The 20,150-nt window shown below is 42.2% G+C and overlaps 1 protein-coding gene across 10 annotated transcripts in view; it reads left to right on the top strand.

Moving 5' to 3' along the window:
- Positions 1-20,150, top strand: part of NRP2 (neuropilin 2) — a 126,750-nt gene that overhangs the window by 64,653 nt on the left and 41,947 nt on the right. For 9 of the 10 annotated variants that reach the window (XM_025211048.1, XM_006029547.2, XM_025211046.1 and 6 more), the window contains exons 10-12: positions 1,039-1,183; positions 5,457-5,573; positions 8,034-8,186. In XM_025211048.1, coding sequence (XP_025066833.1) covers positions 1,039-1,183; positions 5,457-5,573; positions 8,034-8,186 — 415 coding nt within the window. Of the gene's footprint in view, positions 1-1,038; positions 1,184-5,456; positions 5,574-6,637; positions 6,755-8,033; positions 8,187-20,150 lie in introns of those variants that run through there. The other variant, XM_025211051.1, reaches the window with a different exon arrangement.

Raw genomic sequence — 20,150 nt, 5'->3', positions numbered from 1 at the left:
TGTACTTCCCCTGTCCTGCCTGGGGAAAGAGGCTTCCCTGTGCCCCCTGCCCCAATTTAGCCATATGTGAAGAAGAGAAGGATTGTGGAATCTTTTGTTTTAAGGTGCAGAGGGGTTCTCTGCAACTTGTTTCTGCTTGTGTTGAAGGAGAACCTGCTCCTGAAGGCTAAAGGAATTGAAGTTTTGCACCGTTATAACAACCCTGGTCATACAAAGGAGGTTTTGAGAGGCAAGCTGTATCAATAGCCCTTAGTTTACTCCCAGTATCCTTGAGCTAATCCATGCAACCTAAAAGGAGATGACCGCAGTACTTAGCTAGTAACCACTACTTGGGCCACTGTGGAGAAGTGAGAATTCAAGCAATCATAATATAAGCAATAACTTATTTATAAATGGTGGGGACAAAATCTGGTCTTGTTTATGCTAGAAGTTGGTGGGATTCTGCCAGTCTTGCACCATTGTAGCTCAGATCAGAATCTAGTGTGGAAGATATAAAGCTTGAGCCAAGGCATGTTGTATGGATTTGTTAGAAACCAACTCTTTGGTCCTCTTGAAATTGTGTAGAGAGCAGCATTTTTTCCATTAGCTGATTTATGAGTTGGGCCCAAGACGCAGAGTAGGACAGCCAGAATTGTTTCAAACACAGTTGCATAATTTCCAGATTCCAGCCTTCTAGGCTGAATGTGAACAGCCTTCTCATGCTAGTTTGAAAAGAGCCTCCTTGTTTCTCCACTTGCCATGTAACGTTCATCCATTTCCAGACCCCATCATTTGTCTCTTCTACATGCAGGAGAATGTCCAGATTAGCAACATGCTTTTGTAGGTGTCTTAGTGGGTGATCTTGTGGTAGCTTGCGCTTCAAAAAGTTTTGCTTTATTAGTGGTAAACAACAGTGGTTTGTGGAACTCGGGGTTCAACCAAATGTGAAATAGTAATTAATTTTCCAGAATGCTTCACGTCTCAGAATGCTTCATGCTTCAAGTGTGTTGATGGACAGTTTGCAGGTGGCACAAGTTAGCCTCTGTCTTATCTTTGCAGCTTTTTGAAGGTAACATGCATTATGATATCCCTGAAGTTCGAAGGTTTGACCCTGTTCCTGCACAGTACATCCGAGTTCATCCAGAGAGGTGGTCTCCAGCTGGGATTGGGATGCGATTGGAGGTACTGGGCTGTGATTGGACAGGTAAGATGTTTGCTTTCTGGGTCAGTGAAGCATGCTGCGGATAGTGATAGTCCTTGAAATAGCAAGTCAGGAGTGTAGTCATGCCCTATACTCCTGCTGTGAGGACCTTGACAAAGGCAGACTTTACATGCAAAACTAAGATAAAGAGTGTGATCCAAATCCAAACTATTCCTTACTAAAATGGGATCAGGGTTGGTACTGTGCTTGAGACGAGACCTGGCTGCAAACTTTGGATCCGAGTCTTAAGTTTCCTGTAGAGAAACTGGACGATCCTGGTTCAGACCCATCTCTGAATCTTATTTATTACCTAAAAGGTTGTTCATCCTCATTATTATTGACATTGCATGATCTTATTGTTTGGGTCTAAGAGTTGTAACTGAGACCTTGGCCCTGTTGTGTTAGGGCATTACAGAAGCACAGAGTATGATTCATCCTCTTTCCCAAGAAGCATATAACTCAAGCAGGCAAGACAGAAGGTGGGAGGAAAAACAGGAAAGTGATGAAGTGACCCTCCTGTGTCACTCTCCAGCAGGTCAATGTCTGAGTTGGGAATAGAACCCAGGACTATTGATTCCTAGTCTTATACTCTGTCTGCAAAACCACCGTTTGCCACTGAAGTTTTTTTTCCCTCCTGCGCATCACCACATAAAAATTCTAAAGCTAAAGGGACTTGCGACATGGTTTGTAGACACTCTAGGACTGGGGAACTTGGTCTGTGGCACCTTGCTTCCATAAGTGGAACAAGTTTGCAGCTGCCATAACTTTTAGTGCAGAGCTGTGACCCAGGAAACTACTGAACAAGCTCACTGAGGTCAGTAGGAATTGCAGCTTCTACACCAAGGCTAAATTTGGTCCTTCAGATCTTAACAGGCAGTTGTCCCTTTAGGTACATTCCTGAACTAACCCTGCCAAAAAAACGTGGTTCTGCTTGATACTGAATCGTCAAGGCCAGTAGCTAGACCTCCTCTATTTTTTTCTTTTTTTTTAAATAATCGGCTTAAATCTGAATCTGGTCTCCAGATGTCAGTGGTAAAGAGGTATGATTTCTATTTTAAAAACACATCTGTAAAAGGAATTTTCTTGTAAGAGTTACTACTCCAAGAAGCTTAAAAGAGCTATAGTCCCCGCCTAGCCTTTCATGAGATTTTTTTTTTACTGCCCTTTTCTTCTGTTATGTCCTACAAGACATATTACAAGCATTTGCCAGAAAAGCATAAAACAAATAGAAAAAAAATCCTAAGGGTAAAATCCTGTTCCCACTGAAGTCAGTGACAAAGTTCCCACTGACTTCAGTGACAATGGGATTTCATCCTAAATTATTTAACTTTAAATCAAGAGTGTATGTTTTGGCACATTATATGTTATAGGGAAAACAAACCTTATGAGCTTAGTACAGGCATCTTGTACTGAGATTCTGTGGACTGTGTCAGAGGCAGGAGGCTCAGATGACCATCACGACCCCTTCTAGTCTCAAATCTGTGAATCCATAGCCTTTTGAAAATGGACTTGGAGTGGGGGCTTTTGGCTAGGACAAGTCACATGCTTACTTGAACTGTGGAAGCAAATTTTTTCCCGGGAAACTGTTACATACCCTGGTTAAGATTGTGTGCATTACATAACCCACTCTGTGAGGCCTTACGTCCTGTTATAGTTTCCAGCTACAGAGCTTGGCTCTTCTGATTAAGCTGTAGTAACTTTTAACTAGAGAGAGCTGCAGTCTAATATTTGGCCAAGATAGCAGTCACTACATTTACACTGTTTAACCCGTACAGAAAAAAAGAGTCCAGTCCGACCAGCTGTGCCAAGTATTCTTCTTTGCTCTACCCCTTGCATGTTGCTCTGTCAGGGTAAAAGGTACAGAAGTTGATTGTATCTTCCTAGCTGAGAATTCCCCTGGCATGGAGAAGTTGCTAGTAGGTGTAAAGTCAGCCAAGCTAGTCCTTGTGCCAGGTTCTCCTGTATCCCCTGGCTATCTCTAATGGACATACAACTTCTTAAGGGTGGTTGCCAATTGGTATAGCTTAGAGCAGCCCTGTGGCTACTCTAGCTTGGGGTAGGCCAGGCATTGTGTCTGGGATGTCTAATTGGCTCCCTGGTGGCCTTTCCACCTCAGTCCAGTGCAGCAACAAATTTGGGCCATACTCTGGAGTTCAGCTGTCTCAGTCCCTCATGCTTTTTTGTCCAAATTCTTCATTATGATGCTATCCACACTGAGTTTGAACTGTTCTAATAATCACATTTCAATTATAATCACATTTTTCCAACAAGTGCGTCTGACAGTCATTTTGCAACATGACTGTCTAGTACTTTACAGCATTAAAATAATATTCGCCATAAATATCCTTAACTTTTATTTATTTACAAGCATTCATTGCTGTTTGTAATTCTGGTACGTGTAGAAACAAAGCATGTGACAAGTGTGTTAAAGTGCTTTAACTCTTCATTCATTCAGATGCTCTTTAGTTTAAATGAGACTCAGACGTGTTACAGATCTGTGTATAAGCACTGCTTGTGAAGCCCCAAGCTGTAGCACTTGCATGGGAACAAGATCAGGAACCTAGTTAAAATACAATGATTTAATGATTTCAGATATGGTTATAAGTTTACTGTGGATCTGGCCCAGCTGTTGTTGTTCCTGTTGACATCCAACAGCTTTATTAATTGAGTCAAACAGGTAACTGATGGCAACTAGGCTCAAAAATTATTTGGCTGGTAGCTAAACACCGTGAAGTAACTGGTCAGCAATTGGCTTGTTTCAAAGACCTGCCAACATTTTTCCTCTGAAGATTGAAGACTGATAAACATTGGGTTGTGACTGTTCTTCTCCCCTTTGAAGTTCTGAACATCTGGTTTCAGTTGCTGGATAACTTTGCAGCGTGATCAGCAGTTACCTCTTGTCGCACAGTCAGTGCCTTGCTAAGGAGAAAGACCTTTTCTTTCTCCCTTCCCATTTCACACTTTGCATTGTCCTGCTTGCCATTTTCATTATCTCTTGTATCCATCTTGTTGCACTCCACCGTGGTAACTGATTTTCAAGACATGTTTCTGCAGACTGTCCAGGACTGCAGAAGTCCTCTAATTTACACCAGCTGTGTGCCTGGGTCCTGTATGCCACTTTGGCTTTCAAGGTCCTTTCACATTGTCACATTTCAGCTATAAATCTCAATGAACAAGAACAACAGCCTAAAAATGTAGCGCATCTAAATAACTTGCAGCTTTTGACGTGTTGCCTTCACCTGGTGTTTTTTTAATGACTATTTTGTGCCTTGCTGCATGCAATTTGCTTCTCAGCCGCCTTTGGAGTTTTAAGAGGTTGTAACAAATTTGAACCTACAAATTAAAAGGCTTTGAGGTTATTTGGTATTTTACCATGAACAAAAGGCAGCTGCAGAAAAAAAAAGAAACCCAAAGAGTTTATTTGCAACATGTTTAATAACAGAAAGGGGAATCAGTGAATGGAAAATATTCAACGTATTTAGCTGTTTCCTTCAGCTCCTGGCTTTATTAAATGATATCCTAAAGGGTGCCGACAAAGAAACTTAATCATATATAATAGAACAAGGAAACCTTTTTAAAACTGGAAAGAATAACAAGACTGTGCTGACTGCTCTACTTCAGTTAAACCGCCATATAAAAGGAAAGGATGATGGAACTGAATGTCGTTTACCGTTGATCTTAATATCTTCCATTTTGCATGTAATTTCCCTTGACACATGCTTTTAGGTTGGCTCACATAGTCTGTGTTGGGAAGAGGGAAATTGGACAGAGCTGCTTTAAAGCTATAGTCAAGAGGCTGTAGTGTGAAACCAGATGCTTGCTGCAGTAAGCCAGTCCACGTTAGGGATTCTCTGGGTCTATTCACAGTTACGTCATTTGCAGTTTTGAGTGACTTGTTTTATAAATTGGCACAATTGGTGGGAATATTTTTTATGTAGCACGCCTTTATGAAAGAAAAGAATGTTCTGCCTGTGATCTCTGTTATCTGGTAATAACAGTAAACCTACTAGCCAGTATAGACATACATATAAAAACTGAGTATAAGTTTAAAGGATTCTTGTCCAACAAGGGTTCCAGATCAAAGTGTTTCTTGTTTTCACTTCATATATAAAACAAGTTTCACAAATGAGTCAAACCATGTCTACTATTAATGCCCCTTTCTTATTCTCTCATTATAAGACTCAGGAAGAAAGGCTTCCTATTTGGTTTCTTCTCTTGGGTTCTCAGAGTATATCAGGGTCATGATTGTTGGGTCTCTTTCATTCTTTTTATGCAGATGTAAGGCCCACTTCAGAGACTCTGAAGCCTACCTTGAAGAGTGAAGAGACCACCACACCATACCCAATTGATGAGGAAACAACAGAATGTGGTGATGGCTGTGGAGAGAGTGATGGTGAGTAGAGGAATTAATGATGGGTTAAACAGCTAAGTGATGACTAGCCTTCCATTTCCTCCTACCTAAGGGGACTGCATCTTGGAAACCTGCAAAATGATATATCACTGAGAAAAGGCCAAGGGGAAAAGAATCAGACTCCAAATCCAGTCTCTTATATCAGGGAAAGATAGTAAAGTAACAGAAGAAAAGAAGGCTGGTCTGGTGGTTAGGGTGCTAGACTAAGGGCTTAGGAAATGTACATTAATTTCCTTGGTTTGTAACTTAACTTATATGTGGACTCAGCTCCTCACCTGTAAAATTAAAGATAATAGTTCTCTCTCATGCACAAGTCATGAGAATAACAACATTAGAGGTTCTGTCTATACAGCACAAGGCAGTACATTGTAAAGATACCCACAGTAGCTCTAAGAAACTAGCTTGAGTCTCAAATGCAGAGTAGCCATGTTAGCATGGTGCTCCACCTGGATTCATTAACCCTACTAAGGAATGTCACACTGATGCGGCACCTTGGCTCCTGCACTCAGTTGGCTCATTCAGTGCTAGTTCAGGTATTTCTGCACAGGGCTACATTGCCAAGTGCAAACAAAGCCCCAAACTATGAAACGTTCATATACAGTGGTACAGAAGGCCATGGAGTATGTAGTATAAGAGTGTAGATGTAGATGTAGAGGAGGTAAAGGTGACTCCTTGGAATCCACTAGATTTTAACCACTAATGCTCAAAGTAGAGTTTGACCCCCAGCACTGATGGTTGGATAAATACCCAAAAGCATGGGTACTCACTTGGATCTCACGAACCTGAAAACTGACAAGCATGGGTACTCACTTGGATCTCACGAACCTGAAAACTGACTAGAAATTGCATAAGAAAAGCCTTCTGAGATTTCTCCTTGTATTTTGGTACCTTGGCTTCAACGTCTGGATGGAAAAATGAACATAGTAGGATTTTTTAAAGTTAAGTAGCTGTTCCATGACTTTCACAGGGATTTTGTCTGGGTTCCATGCTAGTTTTGCAAGTCATAAAAACAGGTGAAAGACCTAATTTTCATCTCTTTGCACCAGCAATACATCTGTGTAACTCCTCTGATGCTAATGCAGTGATTTTGGAATCTAGAAGGAATGAGTCCTGACTATTATCATTCTTTGAAGCTGCCGAATTCATGAGTGCCCTGCTGCCTGGTGAGCCAGTAACCATAGTGGTTTCCCTCACATTGAGCTATGATTTCCATTCTCAGGCTTCACAAACGTTTCAAGCATTTTTCTTGACAATCAGATTTATGAAAGTCTAACAGAAACAATTCTTCTTCCAGGAGAATTAGATTAGATTGTAATAAAAGGAGCCATGTTTTATTCAGAAGTGGGACTAGGGAGGGAGAGGCTCTTTGCACTGCACAGTCATGTTCACCTGGTGGCTATTGTGTAGGCCACTGACCTCCTACAGACAGTCATTGACTGTGGGCATGGAGATTTAAATCTTCCTCTTTGCCCAGGACAGCAAACAAGGCCTAACTATAATTGGCCACTCCCCATACATGCCTGACATTTGGGAGCATAACTTCTGACTGTCTCAGACCACATCCTAAGAACTGGTGCCTCAAAATGGCTCCTTTCTCCAGCTTCATACTGAGCCATCCGCTTACAGTGACCTTCCTCTTAGCTGCAGACATACATTCATGGCCTCCCCAGTGATCCAAGAACTAGGTCTATCCACAGTTCAGTTCATACTATAATATTTTGAGCTGATGGAATCTATCTCCAGATTTCACACCACCTTTGCAAAGGCAAGCAAACATTACCTCCATTTTACAGGTAGGGAAAATGAGGTACAGGAAGGCTAAATGATAGGCTGCAGGTTACTTGATGCAACACAGCAGAACCAGGATTAGAAGCTGGCTTTCTTGACTTTTATCTCAAAACTTATTCTACCAGACGACTGCTGCCCCATTGCTAACACTGTAATTAGTAGGTACTGAGCCATTTATAGTTTGGATAGCCAGTTCCCTTCTGATACTAACAATTAGATCTGGCACGCAATAGCTGAGCTTTGGGGTAGCTGAGATTCTTCCTCGTTTGGAGCCAGAGTGGAACTACACAGTGCGGCAAGCGCACTTAGGCAACGTTCTTCCCTGACATTTAAGAAGGAATTTAATATTTGGCCGCTCTAGGGGATGAAGAGAAGGTGCTGATTAGAGTCTGGAAGCATTTGGTGCCTGCTTTTATATTTGCTTAGTTTGGTGGATTAGCTGAAGGACTCAGTGTGAGCATTTTGATGATGCAGAACTTAGGTTGATCCTCAGAGCTGACGAAATATGAGATAGGTTAAAAGCATCAGTGAGGGAGAGATTTCATGCTTTCTTCAGTATTTATGGCTTGCCAGCTATTTTAGTTTTTAAATAGCACTACTCTACAGCAGGTCACTGTTTAATCCCACTTTATTTTGTTCTGTTCTTTTTATAAGATTCCCAGCTCCCTGCAGGATTCAATTGCAACTTTGATCTCCCTGAAGACCTGTGTGGTTGGTCGCTTGACTCTGCTACGGGTGATGTGTGGTCTTTCCATTCTAGAAACACCTGGATTGACAATTCAGAACCAAGCACCGGGTCCCTTCCTGGTAAGCCAATTAATATAATGTAAGAGAGGGAAAAAAAGGCTACAGCATTTTTCCATGGAAAAATGGGATGGATTTTGTCAGTACTTAACATTAGTGAAGGCTTTGCAGTGTTGAACATTTTCTGTTGGGTATTCTGATTTGCAAGTTCTTTTCATATTTATGGGACTGATAATCAGGGATCCTGGTTTTCTCTGGTTTAAAAAAATCCCCAATTTTGGTTTAAAAAAAAGTAACCCCAAATCCACATTGTTCTGTGTTTTAAATGAAACATCACGAATATATATAGTGGTGTTTCCTTTTAATCATGGAAAAATATGGATTTGGGGTTACTTTTTTAAAACCAAAAATTGGGGACATTTTAAATCAGAGAAAACCAGGATCGCTACTGATAATCACGGCCCTGACTAGAGCCAGGCTTGAGCCGGAGGCCTGGCTCTGAATGCCCAACAAAATATACAGGAAAGTTTGGACTTGAATACAAATCCTGATCCAAACTTCTTTGCTTGGGCCCATCTATTATCCCACACTGTGTTTCTCCTCTAGCTGTGTATCCTCTCTCTTTCTCAGAGCCAATATAACATCCCTGTGCCTGGGGGAAGGTGCAGACTTCAGCTATTTGGCACCCTGTGGTTGCACAGAAGAGATTTCAGTTGTTCATGCTAATAGAACTCTTTAAGGATACAGAAAACACTTACTGCTTGAATTTTTATCTTTCCCTCTTCTGCTAGGGACCTGTGTTTTGAGAGCAGAAGAACTTGGGTTTTCACTAGGGCTGAGTGAGCCTTGCTGGACTTAATTAATAAAGGGTTTTGTAGAGATTATTTGCAGAGATTGGGAGAGAGCCAAATGTTGCTGATTTGTTTGGAAGATCAAATTCCTTAGACTCCTCTCTTGGAACCAGTTCTGAGACCTGTGCCCTCTCTTTACCGTAGATATCTTTGGAGGAGAGGTGTGTGGAGGGTGAAGGATGTTCACTGCTTTCCAGATAACATTAGCTCAGTTAATCACTTAATCTTTTGTAAAAATGGGCTGAGCTCAGCACAGCAAATGCAGTGGTTGCACTGAGGCTGAGGTGAAAATATTTCACATGGCTTTAGTTCTGTCTTGACACGCAACAGTAGTGTCCACATAGAATCTTAAGGTGTGTCTACACATCCATTAACACACTTTAGTTATTGTGCATTAAATCTAGTACCTCCATTGTGAGGTACTAGGAAAATGTGCATTAGCCTGTATTAATGCACATTAACTAAAGGGCACAGGGCACCTGCTAATTAGCATGTGTCAGAGCAGACTCAGTGAATCGAGTCGGCTGTACTGTGTTAATTAATACACTCCAGTAGCTTCTGTGTCCTATCTATTCAGCGTCCCCATGCTTTAAAATGGCAGTGGGAACACTTTAACTAAAGCTCGTTGAATGAGATTTAGTTCAAGTGCCCCGCCACCATTTTGAAGTGCAGGACGCTGAATACATGTGACACTATAGGCGCTTTAATCAGAGCGGCTCTCAGAGCTACTCTAATTAAAGCACCTGCTTCTGCTCCCTGGAGCACACGTATAGATGCCCACAGTTTTTAAGTGATGCTTAATGTGTATGAGCCTATTTTAATGTGCGTTAACTAAATAGCACTAAATAGCTAATTAACTAAATAGCTTTTTTTTTTAGTGATGCTTTAATGTACATTAAAACAGGCTAATGCATATTAAACCACACGTGTAGACGTGCTCATAGAGAAGAAAGCTGGAAGCGACCTCCAGAGGTCATCTAGTCCAACTCCCCACGTGAGACAGGATCATCCCTATCCAAATCATTCTATACAAATTCATTGTCTAAGCTCTTAGCAAAACTACACAGTCAGCCCTGACACAAAACAAGACATAACACCCTAACCTGCCACAGGTAAAGCAGGGAAACCATGGTGGCCAGTGTTCGGCTGCTGTAAAAATTGTTAATATACTCTTGAGATATCCAAGGAAGGGGCCACTACAGGGGCAGACAAAAACCCCCACAGTCAGTACCAATCTGACCATGGCTTAAAATTCCTTCTTGACCCCAAATATGGCGATCAGTCTTACCCATATTGTGTCAGCACATGTATTAGGCATGAGGAATTGCAGTAGTGAGTTGATTCCTCCTGTCTTTGCATTGCCTCTTTCATAATAGGATTGGGTCCTAAAACCTACACACACACACACACCCCCCCAGACTTTTCCTGTTGACTTCTGAGGTGCACAACCCTCTTACACCATGTATTGGTACTGGAAAAAGCACAAGCTTTATGGACATCTGACAAATCCTTTGACATGACACAGGGTTCGCAGTGCCTGCTACAGAGAAAAACATTTTCATATTTCAAGTGTTTATCTCTTCAGCATTTGAGTGCTTTAGAAGATTAATATCTGAAGATCACTGGGGCCTCAGGCAACAGGAGAGAACACTTACAGCCAGTCCCAGACTTAATAACCCTCCCCATCTCATTCGCTGTAATAATGTTTAATTAATATAAGCCTCCTGCAAGTAGGAAAAAAATTACTTATTTTTATAACTCAGACTCAATTTTTCATTTCATTTCCTCTCCCCTGAGTCTCCCTACAATTAATTGGCCTTTTTTTCTTAGAAGACTCTGTGCATGTGTGTGTGCAGGGACAACCTGGGATAAACGATGCTTGTTCAGAGAATATGGCCTGCTCTGTCTGTCTGCCATGTTAGTGATGTGTTCTTTCTCCATTGTTCAGGTGTTTCCTCTCTCTTTCTCAGTTAGCTCTGAATTGCAGTCTCTTTAGCCTATATGGCCTGATCCAAAACTCCATGTAGTCAGCAGGAGTCTATCCATTAATTCTGGGGAACTTTGTATCTGCTTTCTACTTATTGCTATTATTATTTTTACTACCTCACTGTTCAGAATCTCCCATAGAGATTGGATTATCTTTGTGTTAGGTGCTCTACAGATACAAAGCAAGAGAGAGCCCTTGACCCCAATTTTTTATAGTTTAAATAGGCAAGACGGGCATAAGTTGGGAGGAGAAAAGAGCAGTAGCGTAGCGAAGAAGGGGGTGACCAGGGCATCAGCCTTGGGTGCCGAGTTGAGGGGAACAGTGCAAAAACAGCAGCTGTTGTGCTGCTGGCCCAACTGCCACAGACACTACCCTGCTCGCTGCCACCACCCTGGGCACCACCTCTGGCACAGAGCGAGGATGGGATGTCACCAAGGTCACAGAATATTTTGGTGACAAAGCTAGGGATAGGATCCGAGTCTTTCTGAGCCTATGGTGTCTCCCACCTGCAAAAGAAGCTGTCAGAAAGCTTGCTTTGATACTCACACTGGCACATGAAGCAGCTCTGACCTCCTCTCCTTCCCTCAACACACCCTCACCTGAAGCATGAAGTCAGTGAAACTTGTGTCTGGCCGTAGGATGGCAGTTGGCTTTGCCAAGCTAATCAGTTACGCCCAAATCTTTGGAGGAGGGTGTCCGACAAGCACGTGTCCGCTGCCCGGGCTTGGAGCGCGTTTAGCTTTTCACTACATTGAAGGAATATAAAGAGGGCTGTACGAAAAGGGACAACTGGGTCTTACTTTGTTCCTGTTTTAAGGAATTAGGAAGCGAAACACAACACAAAGGGAAACAACTGTTTGCTTTTTTCCAGCTTTAAAAAGTGACTCAGAAGTTTAATAGAGCTTCTCGTAGCCTGTTAACGGGGAACAGAATAGCTATATTGTTTATTTCACACTCCCTCATTCCTCTGATGGTTTTCTAGTCACCCCTGTGGCATTTTGCTTTTACTTATAGCATTTACCATCAGACTCCAGGCAAGAACAGATAAAAAGTCCTTTCTGTTCAGGGTGGTCTTTTCTCCTGAACCCCTCCCCTAGGGTGAGCAGTTGGATAAAGGAGAGCATCTGTGCTTACTTTAGGGGCAGGGCAAATGCTAATGGAGGTTGGTTCAAGTTGCTGGAGACCCTTTACATTAAAATTAAAGGTGCTGGTACAACCGGGATGGCTGGTCTGTTCCATAATGGAGTCACATGCACTGTGCCTTTAAGAGGCATGTGGAATGTGTTTCTGTTTCTTCATCAGATGGCAAAACAAAAAAATTAAATTAGAAGGAATAAAAGGAGGGGCCCTGGCTGAGGATGCATGGGAGAAAGGGGAGAAATGGCAGTGAGCAAATTCCAAGCATTTGATTAGAAAAGTGTGTGGAAAGATGGACTCAAATTCTTTCAAAATCTCTATCTATCATGGGGAGGGTGCTCTTAGTTCTCTTCTTTGGCATTGGTAACTACTTCTCAAGGCTGGCAAGACACCCACGGCCTTTCTTCCACTATTTTTATTTCCAAGATTACTCTTGCAGGCAGCTCAGAGTTTCTTTTTTTAGTACGATGTTCCTTGCGCTTTTAGCTACATGGATTATCTTCATGTCATCCCCTAAGAGCTCCAATTACAAATTCAGGGACCCCTATTGGTGAAAGTGAAGCCAAGTTGCTCAACTCAGCCAAAACCCATCGTGACTCCAGCTGTTATCCAACTTTTTGCAGGGCAAAAGGAATACAGGTCTTCCCATTTCATGCCCCTAGGAAGGTTTCAACATTTGTTTCCCACTAGGGACCGTCAAATGCTTCCTATCCATAAAAAAAGATTTCCCTCTGCAGGGAGGAAGCTGAGCACTGTTTGCAGTAGGACCAGCTTTCAATGGGGTCTGATCCTGCTCCCACTGAAATCAGTGGCAAAACATTAGTGTCCACTGAGCAGAATCCAGGATTCTTAAGGGACCAGAATCCATTTATTTAGCTCAGTGACTCAAGTCTTAGAAGTGCCTGTGAGGCCTGCTGTAATAATGAGCATTGCTGATTACCAGGGAGGTGCATTTGTTTGAATAAGAAAAGAGGCTGTGGTCAGCTTCTCAGTTGATGTGAATCAGTGTCATTCCTTGGATTTACAGGGATGCAGCAGCTGAGAATCTGGAGCATGTGGATTTTGCAGTCACTAAATAAATAATTAGAAGAGGTCAGTTTGGAAATCATAGGGCTCCACTCTGCATTTCTCTCTTCCTGCCTTCGCTTACATGGGCTCTCCTGTTTTCTTGTGTAGGCAAAGGTTGCTGGTTCCACCCCTGAGTATTGTAAATAAATACATGTATCACAAGCCCATATTGCTAACAACACATGCAGGTATAACAAAATGGGAAGAATTTTTTGAATGTAACTTTTGCAATTCTGGTCTTGTGCAGACTGGGCTGTGAAAAGCCATGAACAGAAATTCACTTTTGTTTATGGTCTGTCGCCCGTTTTGCTTTCAGGGTCACAAGTGCTGCCACACTTGGGTTGCAAACACTGCAGGGGAAGGCTTACTTGTTTCAAAGCTTTTCAGTGGGGGAATGTTTGTACTGATCTGAGGTTTCATAAGAGCTCATTTTATAGGAAAAACAAATGTTGGGTCATATTTAAGCAGACAGTGACCTTTACTGTTCCTGTGTTTTTCCCAGGGGATCTTTAGAGGGTAATCCTTTTTACTTCAGCCTGTGAGAACTTGGCCACTAGGACCGCAAACCTGAAGTTGATAAGAGGTTTGTCATTAATTTAATTGGAGGAGTTTTGGGCTCAGTCCTGGACACTCATGCTCTCATGTTGAATGAATAGCATCTTACATTATAAGGAGATTTGTTGAAGGATATATGAGTAGATACATTTCCCTAGGAGCACACCGGGAGCCAAACTGTGACTGACAATACAGTTCCTGAATCTCCCCATGCTAAATGGGACAGAGGGGTATGAAATCTGAGCCAGCCCTGTATCTGGTACAGGTCACTTCACCTGAAACAAGAGCCAAGCTGTGCAAACTACTCCCCATACATGAGAGAGAGAGAAAGTAGCAGCCTCTCCAAAGCAGTTCCCCATTCTATACACCACTAGGATGTGGGCAGCCTGGGCAGTGCAGCTAATGAGTGCTTGTGACTCTCAATACTGCACAGCTGCATAACCAGGGTCACAATCTGTCCCTAAATAACAGGCAAAACTTCTAATAAATTCCAGGGAAGTGGAGCTGGGCTAATATTCCTTTCATGCCTTATACATGGGTCTTTGCCTTCCTTTCACACTCCTTATTCAGTTTTTGCATTTAAATGTGTATGACACACAGGTTGCCTGCAAAACTGGGCTAGAGTATTCTCTGGTAAACAAAGAGGTTTATTTTAAATGTTAGGTAGCAGACTGGATCGCTGCATAGATTCATCACAGTGGGTCAATGGCTGGGGACTCCTAGGGCTAGATTTTGAAAAGTGTATACACCTATTGTGCGTGAACAAAACTGGATATGCAGCTCATGCACTTGAGGCCTTTCTTTAGCTGATGGATGGCTTTAATTGTGCATATATAGAAGCATACAGATTGGGGTATGATGCAGCATATACAGGCTCATACAACAGCATGCGCAGTTGCTCTTGGTTTATAGATGGGTCTTAGACAAATTAAGAAGATCATTTATCATAAACAACAGGCTCTAATTATTGCTTGATTATCAGAGATCCACAAACCTAGTTTGAAATCATTGGGAGCAGCAGTTGCTCGGCACTGACTGCTGAAAATGTAAGGCTTAGGAGAAATTGCAGTAATGAACCTGAATGCTTTCTGGGTTCTAAAGATTAAATCAAGGGTTTGATTTTTTGTGTAGGGATGGACAGCTGTGCCTTCTTATTGACTGATTTAGAGAATAAACTGGTGGTGAGTTGCCTAGCTAATTAACACATAATCAAATTTAGGAGATTCTCCTGAAGTAATAGTCATCCAGCTATTATAAATATTAGCTTTATTGAGAATTGATTTGCCTTTATAAATAAAGGTCTCTCATTGTGGTACAGGAGACCTGCCACTGACAACATGGAAGCTATAGCTTTGTAAGCACTGGCTGCTTGTGATTTATCAATATTAGGACTGTTTGAATAATTATTTTTTTGGTTAAGCAGCCAAATGGAACAAGTGAAAAAAACCTGTTTGAATTAAACTGAATTTCAGAGTTTTAATTTCTCTCTTGCTGAAATGACAACTCTAAAAATGTTTCATGTCAAATATCATGTTCCATGCCCCCAGAATGAAACATCTCCTTTCTGGCATGTATAAGAGAAGTAAAGGAGAAGGTGGCCTAAGTCCACATACATGCCACAGCAGGCGGAAGTATCAGCCTCTTCTGTCCACTAGCACAGTATTAGAGCACTCGGCCTGGATGACCTAGGTACAATGCCCTCCTCTGCTGGAGAAGCTCTGTACCTGCATCTTTCAGCAAAAGTGCCCTTAACCACCAAGCCAGAAGCTGTTTTGGGACAGAATGCTCTGAGTCCCTGTTGTTAGAGGTAAAGCTCAAAGAGCAGAAGAGTGGGAGTCTCTCTGTGCTCTGGTGGTTTAGATACCGTCTGGGGGAGGATGGGAAGTAGACTTCTTGGGTTCCAGCCCCTGAGCCAGCAAATGTTTAATTATTTATGGAAAACAAAACAATGTCAATAAGCAAGATTGAGACCACCACCTCCCACCCCAACCTAGCCTGCAGTCAGTCTGCTAAGACACTCTCTTGGGAGATGTGGGTTCAGATTTCCTTAGGCAGAGGAAGGAACTGAATCTAGATTTCCCCCATCCTTTTGTGGGTACTTTAACCCATGAGCCATTGGATTACAAGAGAAGACCATCCTGTTACCACTGGCAGGTTGGTGAATCTAGCCCCCAATTTTTTTTCTTCATTTGAAACTATTTGGAGCCTTCAGCCTGATTTGCAAGTAGTTTGGGAATGATCAAAACCACAATTTTTACAGAAATCACCACTTGCCAAAAATGCTTACCTGGCTCTTATCCACATACTCCTATGGCCCTCATCACCCTAATATCTGACAAATGTAAAAAAAAAAAAAATTTTAGCTTCTAACACCCTGTGAGCTGGGGAAGTATTGGAGGGTAAAGCATGAGTACATCAAAAGACTTTCCCAAGGTGATACAGTAAATTTTTAGTACAACTGGGAGCTGACCTACAAGTCTTCTGAACCACAGCCTGGTGACCTATCAACTAGGCCAGGGGTCAACAATGTTTTTCAGGGAGGCAGTGTTTTAATGGAGTTTAGCTTTGAGTACGGGCCACTTCCAACTTGGCTTGGGCCACAGCCGCAGTCACCGCTCCCCCCAGTAGCTACTTCTCTGTGCCTGTGTGGGCAAAATCCCCTGCCAAAGCCCCCACACTGCTGAAATGCTGCTGAAGCCCCATGGCTCTGTGAGCCACATAAAGATCTGGCCTCCATGCTTAGGTTGCCAACAGCTGCACTCAACCATCCTTCTTGCCAAGAAATAGGAAGACTAGGAAATAGCAGTTGTGAATACAACACAGTTATGGAAAAGACAAACAGCAAAAGTTCTGCAACTGGCAGATGGGAATAAGGACACAAAGGAGAGGAGTAATATATTGACTTTAGCAAACATAAAGCAGGTATGGTGAAATGTGGTGCTTTCATTGAAAGACACGGAGGATCCAGTTATATAATAGGAAGTGCAATGACCTAAGGAAGAGATGTAGGTGAATGCAATTCAGCATAGATCCCTCATAAGAGTAGCAGTTATAAGTCATCAATGTTCAGTGAAGAGGAAAGTCTAGGTCTTTGACTGAAATTTTAGTAATTTGCTTGTGTACATCCTACACAACGTGTTTCATTAGAAAACTTCCAGATGTGCTGCTGAGACCATTCAGTGACGCTGTTTTTCTTGGGAGCCAATTGTGATATATACAGGAACCAAGTATAGATAGATTGACCTTGTGAGAGAAGCTGCTGTATTGACACATGATTTAAGCATGACCTGAATTGTGAGGCTGCATCTCCCGCTGCACCTAATACTCTTTTAGCTGGTTTGCCAGTAGGAGGGGAAGGAACTAGCCAAAAAAAGAGTGTATTGGCCAGATGGTTTGTTTGGAGGCTCAGCTGTATGATTTATCAGGGGCTCACTAAGGTGCACATACAATTGATTCTGCTATTATCTGGACGGTGATGGTTGCATGTTCACACTGCTCTTGCTCTACAAAATCCAGATGTACTCATAAATCTCTATGGGAAGTGGCAGACGCACCAGTTGCAGAAACAGCAGTAGGCTAAAATGTCTGAACAGGTTTGTCTTGCACTCCTCTGAGCTGGCCTTTTGAACCTTTGATGCCAGTTCTGTGGAAGAGTTATCCACTGTGTCATTAGCAAGAACAGATGCTTTTAAACAAAGACCCAGGAAAATACCTAAAATGCATTTCTGACCCTGAAATAATCGATCAACTCATCTATGTAGTCTTTCCTTAAGTGTTTTAGCAACAGAAGTGGTAGCTTTCAGGTGTTTTCTCTGCACTGCAAGCTTCCATTAACTGTATCAAAAATATAAACTATTGGAATGACTAGGGCCAGACATGCTGTTTCAACAGTTAGCCCTGCAGTGGCCCTGTTTTGTCAGTCTCAGCAAATTCACAAGGTTTTTCGGCAGTATCCTGCTGGGCATAAGTGACCCACCAAGTTTACATTTGCATGACACAGCGAGTAATGTCTGCCTTTGCTCAACCAGTATCTCTAAGCACTGTTATGAAGCACAGAAATATTTCCCACCAAAACCCCATTGCTAATTGCAGGTGGGCACTTGGTTTAATTACCCAAAGAATGAGACCACCTGCTGATTGTACTTGATATTGACCAAAAATATCAAGAGGCAAGCAGGAAGCCCTTATAAACACAGGGAGCGTAGTGTTTCAGCAGGCTACAACAACTCTAAAAGACTTCGTGTTGAAGGGTTATTGGACTGTTTTTGGCAGTAGTTCAGAAGTTTCTTTGATTCCCCAGACTGATGGAAATGGGAACAAATTCAGCTCTGGTGTAAGCAAACATAATTCTACTGAAGTGGTGCTTTGACTAGAGCTGGAGTCTTCCCTGTACAGTGATGGAGTGATGCCCAGCCAGATCAGCATGTGTCAGTGTGTATGCAGGTGCCCAAAACAAGGTGCATGTGCCCTGTGTTTATTCAGCTACCAGTTCAGAGTCTTTGACCCTCTTCAAAGCTGTTAGTGGAAGCTGGAGTGCTCAACCCCTCACTCAGCCAAACCACTTTAATAATAACTGACCACTGGCTTTTGCTGTAGGAATCTGAGTTTGCTACACAGTAATGCTCAGAGACCCCAGTTAGCATTGAGGTCTTGCCCTAGACACTGGGCAAACACATAGGAATACATCCCTGCGCAGACAAGCTTACAATCCAAGGTACCATTTCTGCAGTCAGATTTGTTCAGACAATCCCACTTTTGCAAAGAGCCATGTTGACTTCAGTAGGTCTCCCTGGAGGTTCTCTTGACAATATCAAAGCCTAAGAAGAGATGACAAGCAACGCACAGAGGATGAGGATACAATGAAATATATATTATTTTGGCAGAGTGCTAAAACTTTAGAAACCTGACTGGTGTTTGTATTCTTGACTGGATAACTTGCCTGAGAAGCAGTTTTAGCTTCAAAATAATTGTACTCTTGCTGTTTGTTTTTTGCTTTTGAGTTTGTTTGTTTTTTCTTCTTCTTTTGAAGAAACTGGTAGCGAATAACAGAGAGAGGATTTTAATTCAGAAGACCTTGGTGACTTAGTATACATTATCACTGCTTATGCATGAGATACAGCTTGTTCTTTTTTCTTCCTCTGCTTGTTTATCTCCCTCATCTCCTCCTCCACTACCGCCATTCTGAGCTGAATCATGAGAACTCTCCTCTATTAGAAAATGGCATGGTACCTTTTCAAGTGATTCATTCAAGCAGGAGTGGGCAAACACTCTTTGATCTTTTGGATACTGATGCTTGTTTGCACTGATGTGGGCAAAAGCCTAAGTCTTTTTTCACTAGGGGCCATAAAATATTACTCTACTGTTACATGAGCTAATAGGCCCCTGTTCATCCCTGGTGTATAACTCCAGGGAAGCCAGTGGAATTTTACAAGAACCTGACATGTCTCCATTATCTTTTGATCATGTGCCTGAGGAGTACTCAAGAGTTTATTATTTTGCACACACAAATTTGATTTTAACTTAAGTGAGGCAGCAACTTTCTGCCTTCTGCTCTTTTGGAATCTGAGCTTTGTAAACTTCCAGGTGTAACTTGGGGACTTATTTGATGTGATTTTCGAAGTGCTTAGGGTTGACCTAACTCTTTTCCTACTGATGTTAGTGGTAAAACTTCAGTGAGACAGAGTAAAGTCAATGCAGATTTCTCATCAAAATCCTACCCATTAAGGTCAAGGGGGCTGCGACAGCAGAACTGGAACAGGGAGAGAAAACTACAGATCTCTGGGGATAATGTTAAGTCAGCAATACTCATCCCTATGGTACTGAAGAAACAGAGATGGAGGCTATCACATGGGGTACTAAAAACATATGGCGTTCCAATAACCAGGATTAGCCATGTTCATCCTTCTATAGGACAACAAGAGACCTGACTTATGGTGTGCAATCATATCAGTATGGTGTGCCATCATATCAGTAACTGTCCCTTTAAATTCAATACATTTCAGAATTCCAGGGCCAGGGCTTTTACAATCTGTACTACTGTTGTAGTACAATATAGTGGACCTTGCAGCCCTTCTATGGCATTTATTTTAATGTAACCAATTAAATAAAGATTGAGTCACCTAGATTAACACAGCCATGTGCCATGCCAGTGTATGTAACAATAGATTATCACTGAAACTATTCGTAGTACTGCACTGACCTTTCCCAGTTCAGTCACAACTGTGGACTTCATTTGAGTGATCAAGTACAGCTGGTACCAGTGCCTGTTCCTCCTCTTCAGGAATTGTCCAGACTAGAGGTGCACTCATATTTTGGTTGCATATTGGATTGGCTTTTTTTTTGGTTGGTATAGCTGATAATGTCACCGATAAATACAGTATGCCTTCTGATCGGGATGCGACGTGCATGCACATAGCTGCATGCAGGAAT

Source organism: Alligator sinensis, unplaced genomic scaffold (genome assembly GCF_000455745.1).
Source record: "Alligator sinensis unplaced genomic scaffold, ASM45574v1 scaffold372_1, whole genome shotgun sequence".
In the NCBI taxonomy this organism is placed as follows: Eukaryota; Metazoa; Chordata; order Crocodylia; family Alligatoridae; genus Alligator; species Alligator sinensis.
Note: the sequence above shows the minus strand (reverse complement) of the source record. Positions and strands in the feature narration are given on the sequence as shown.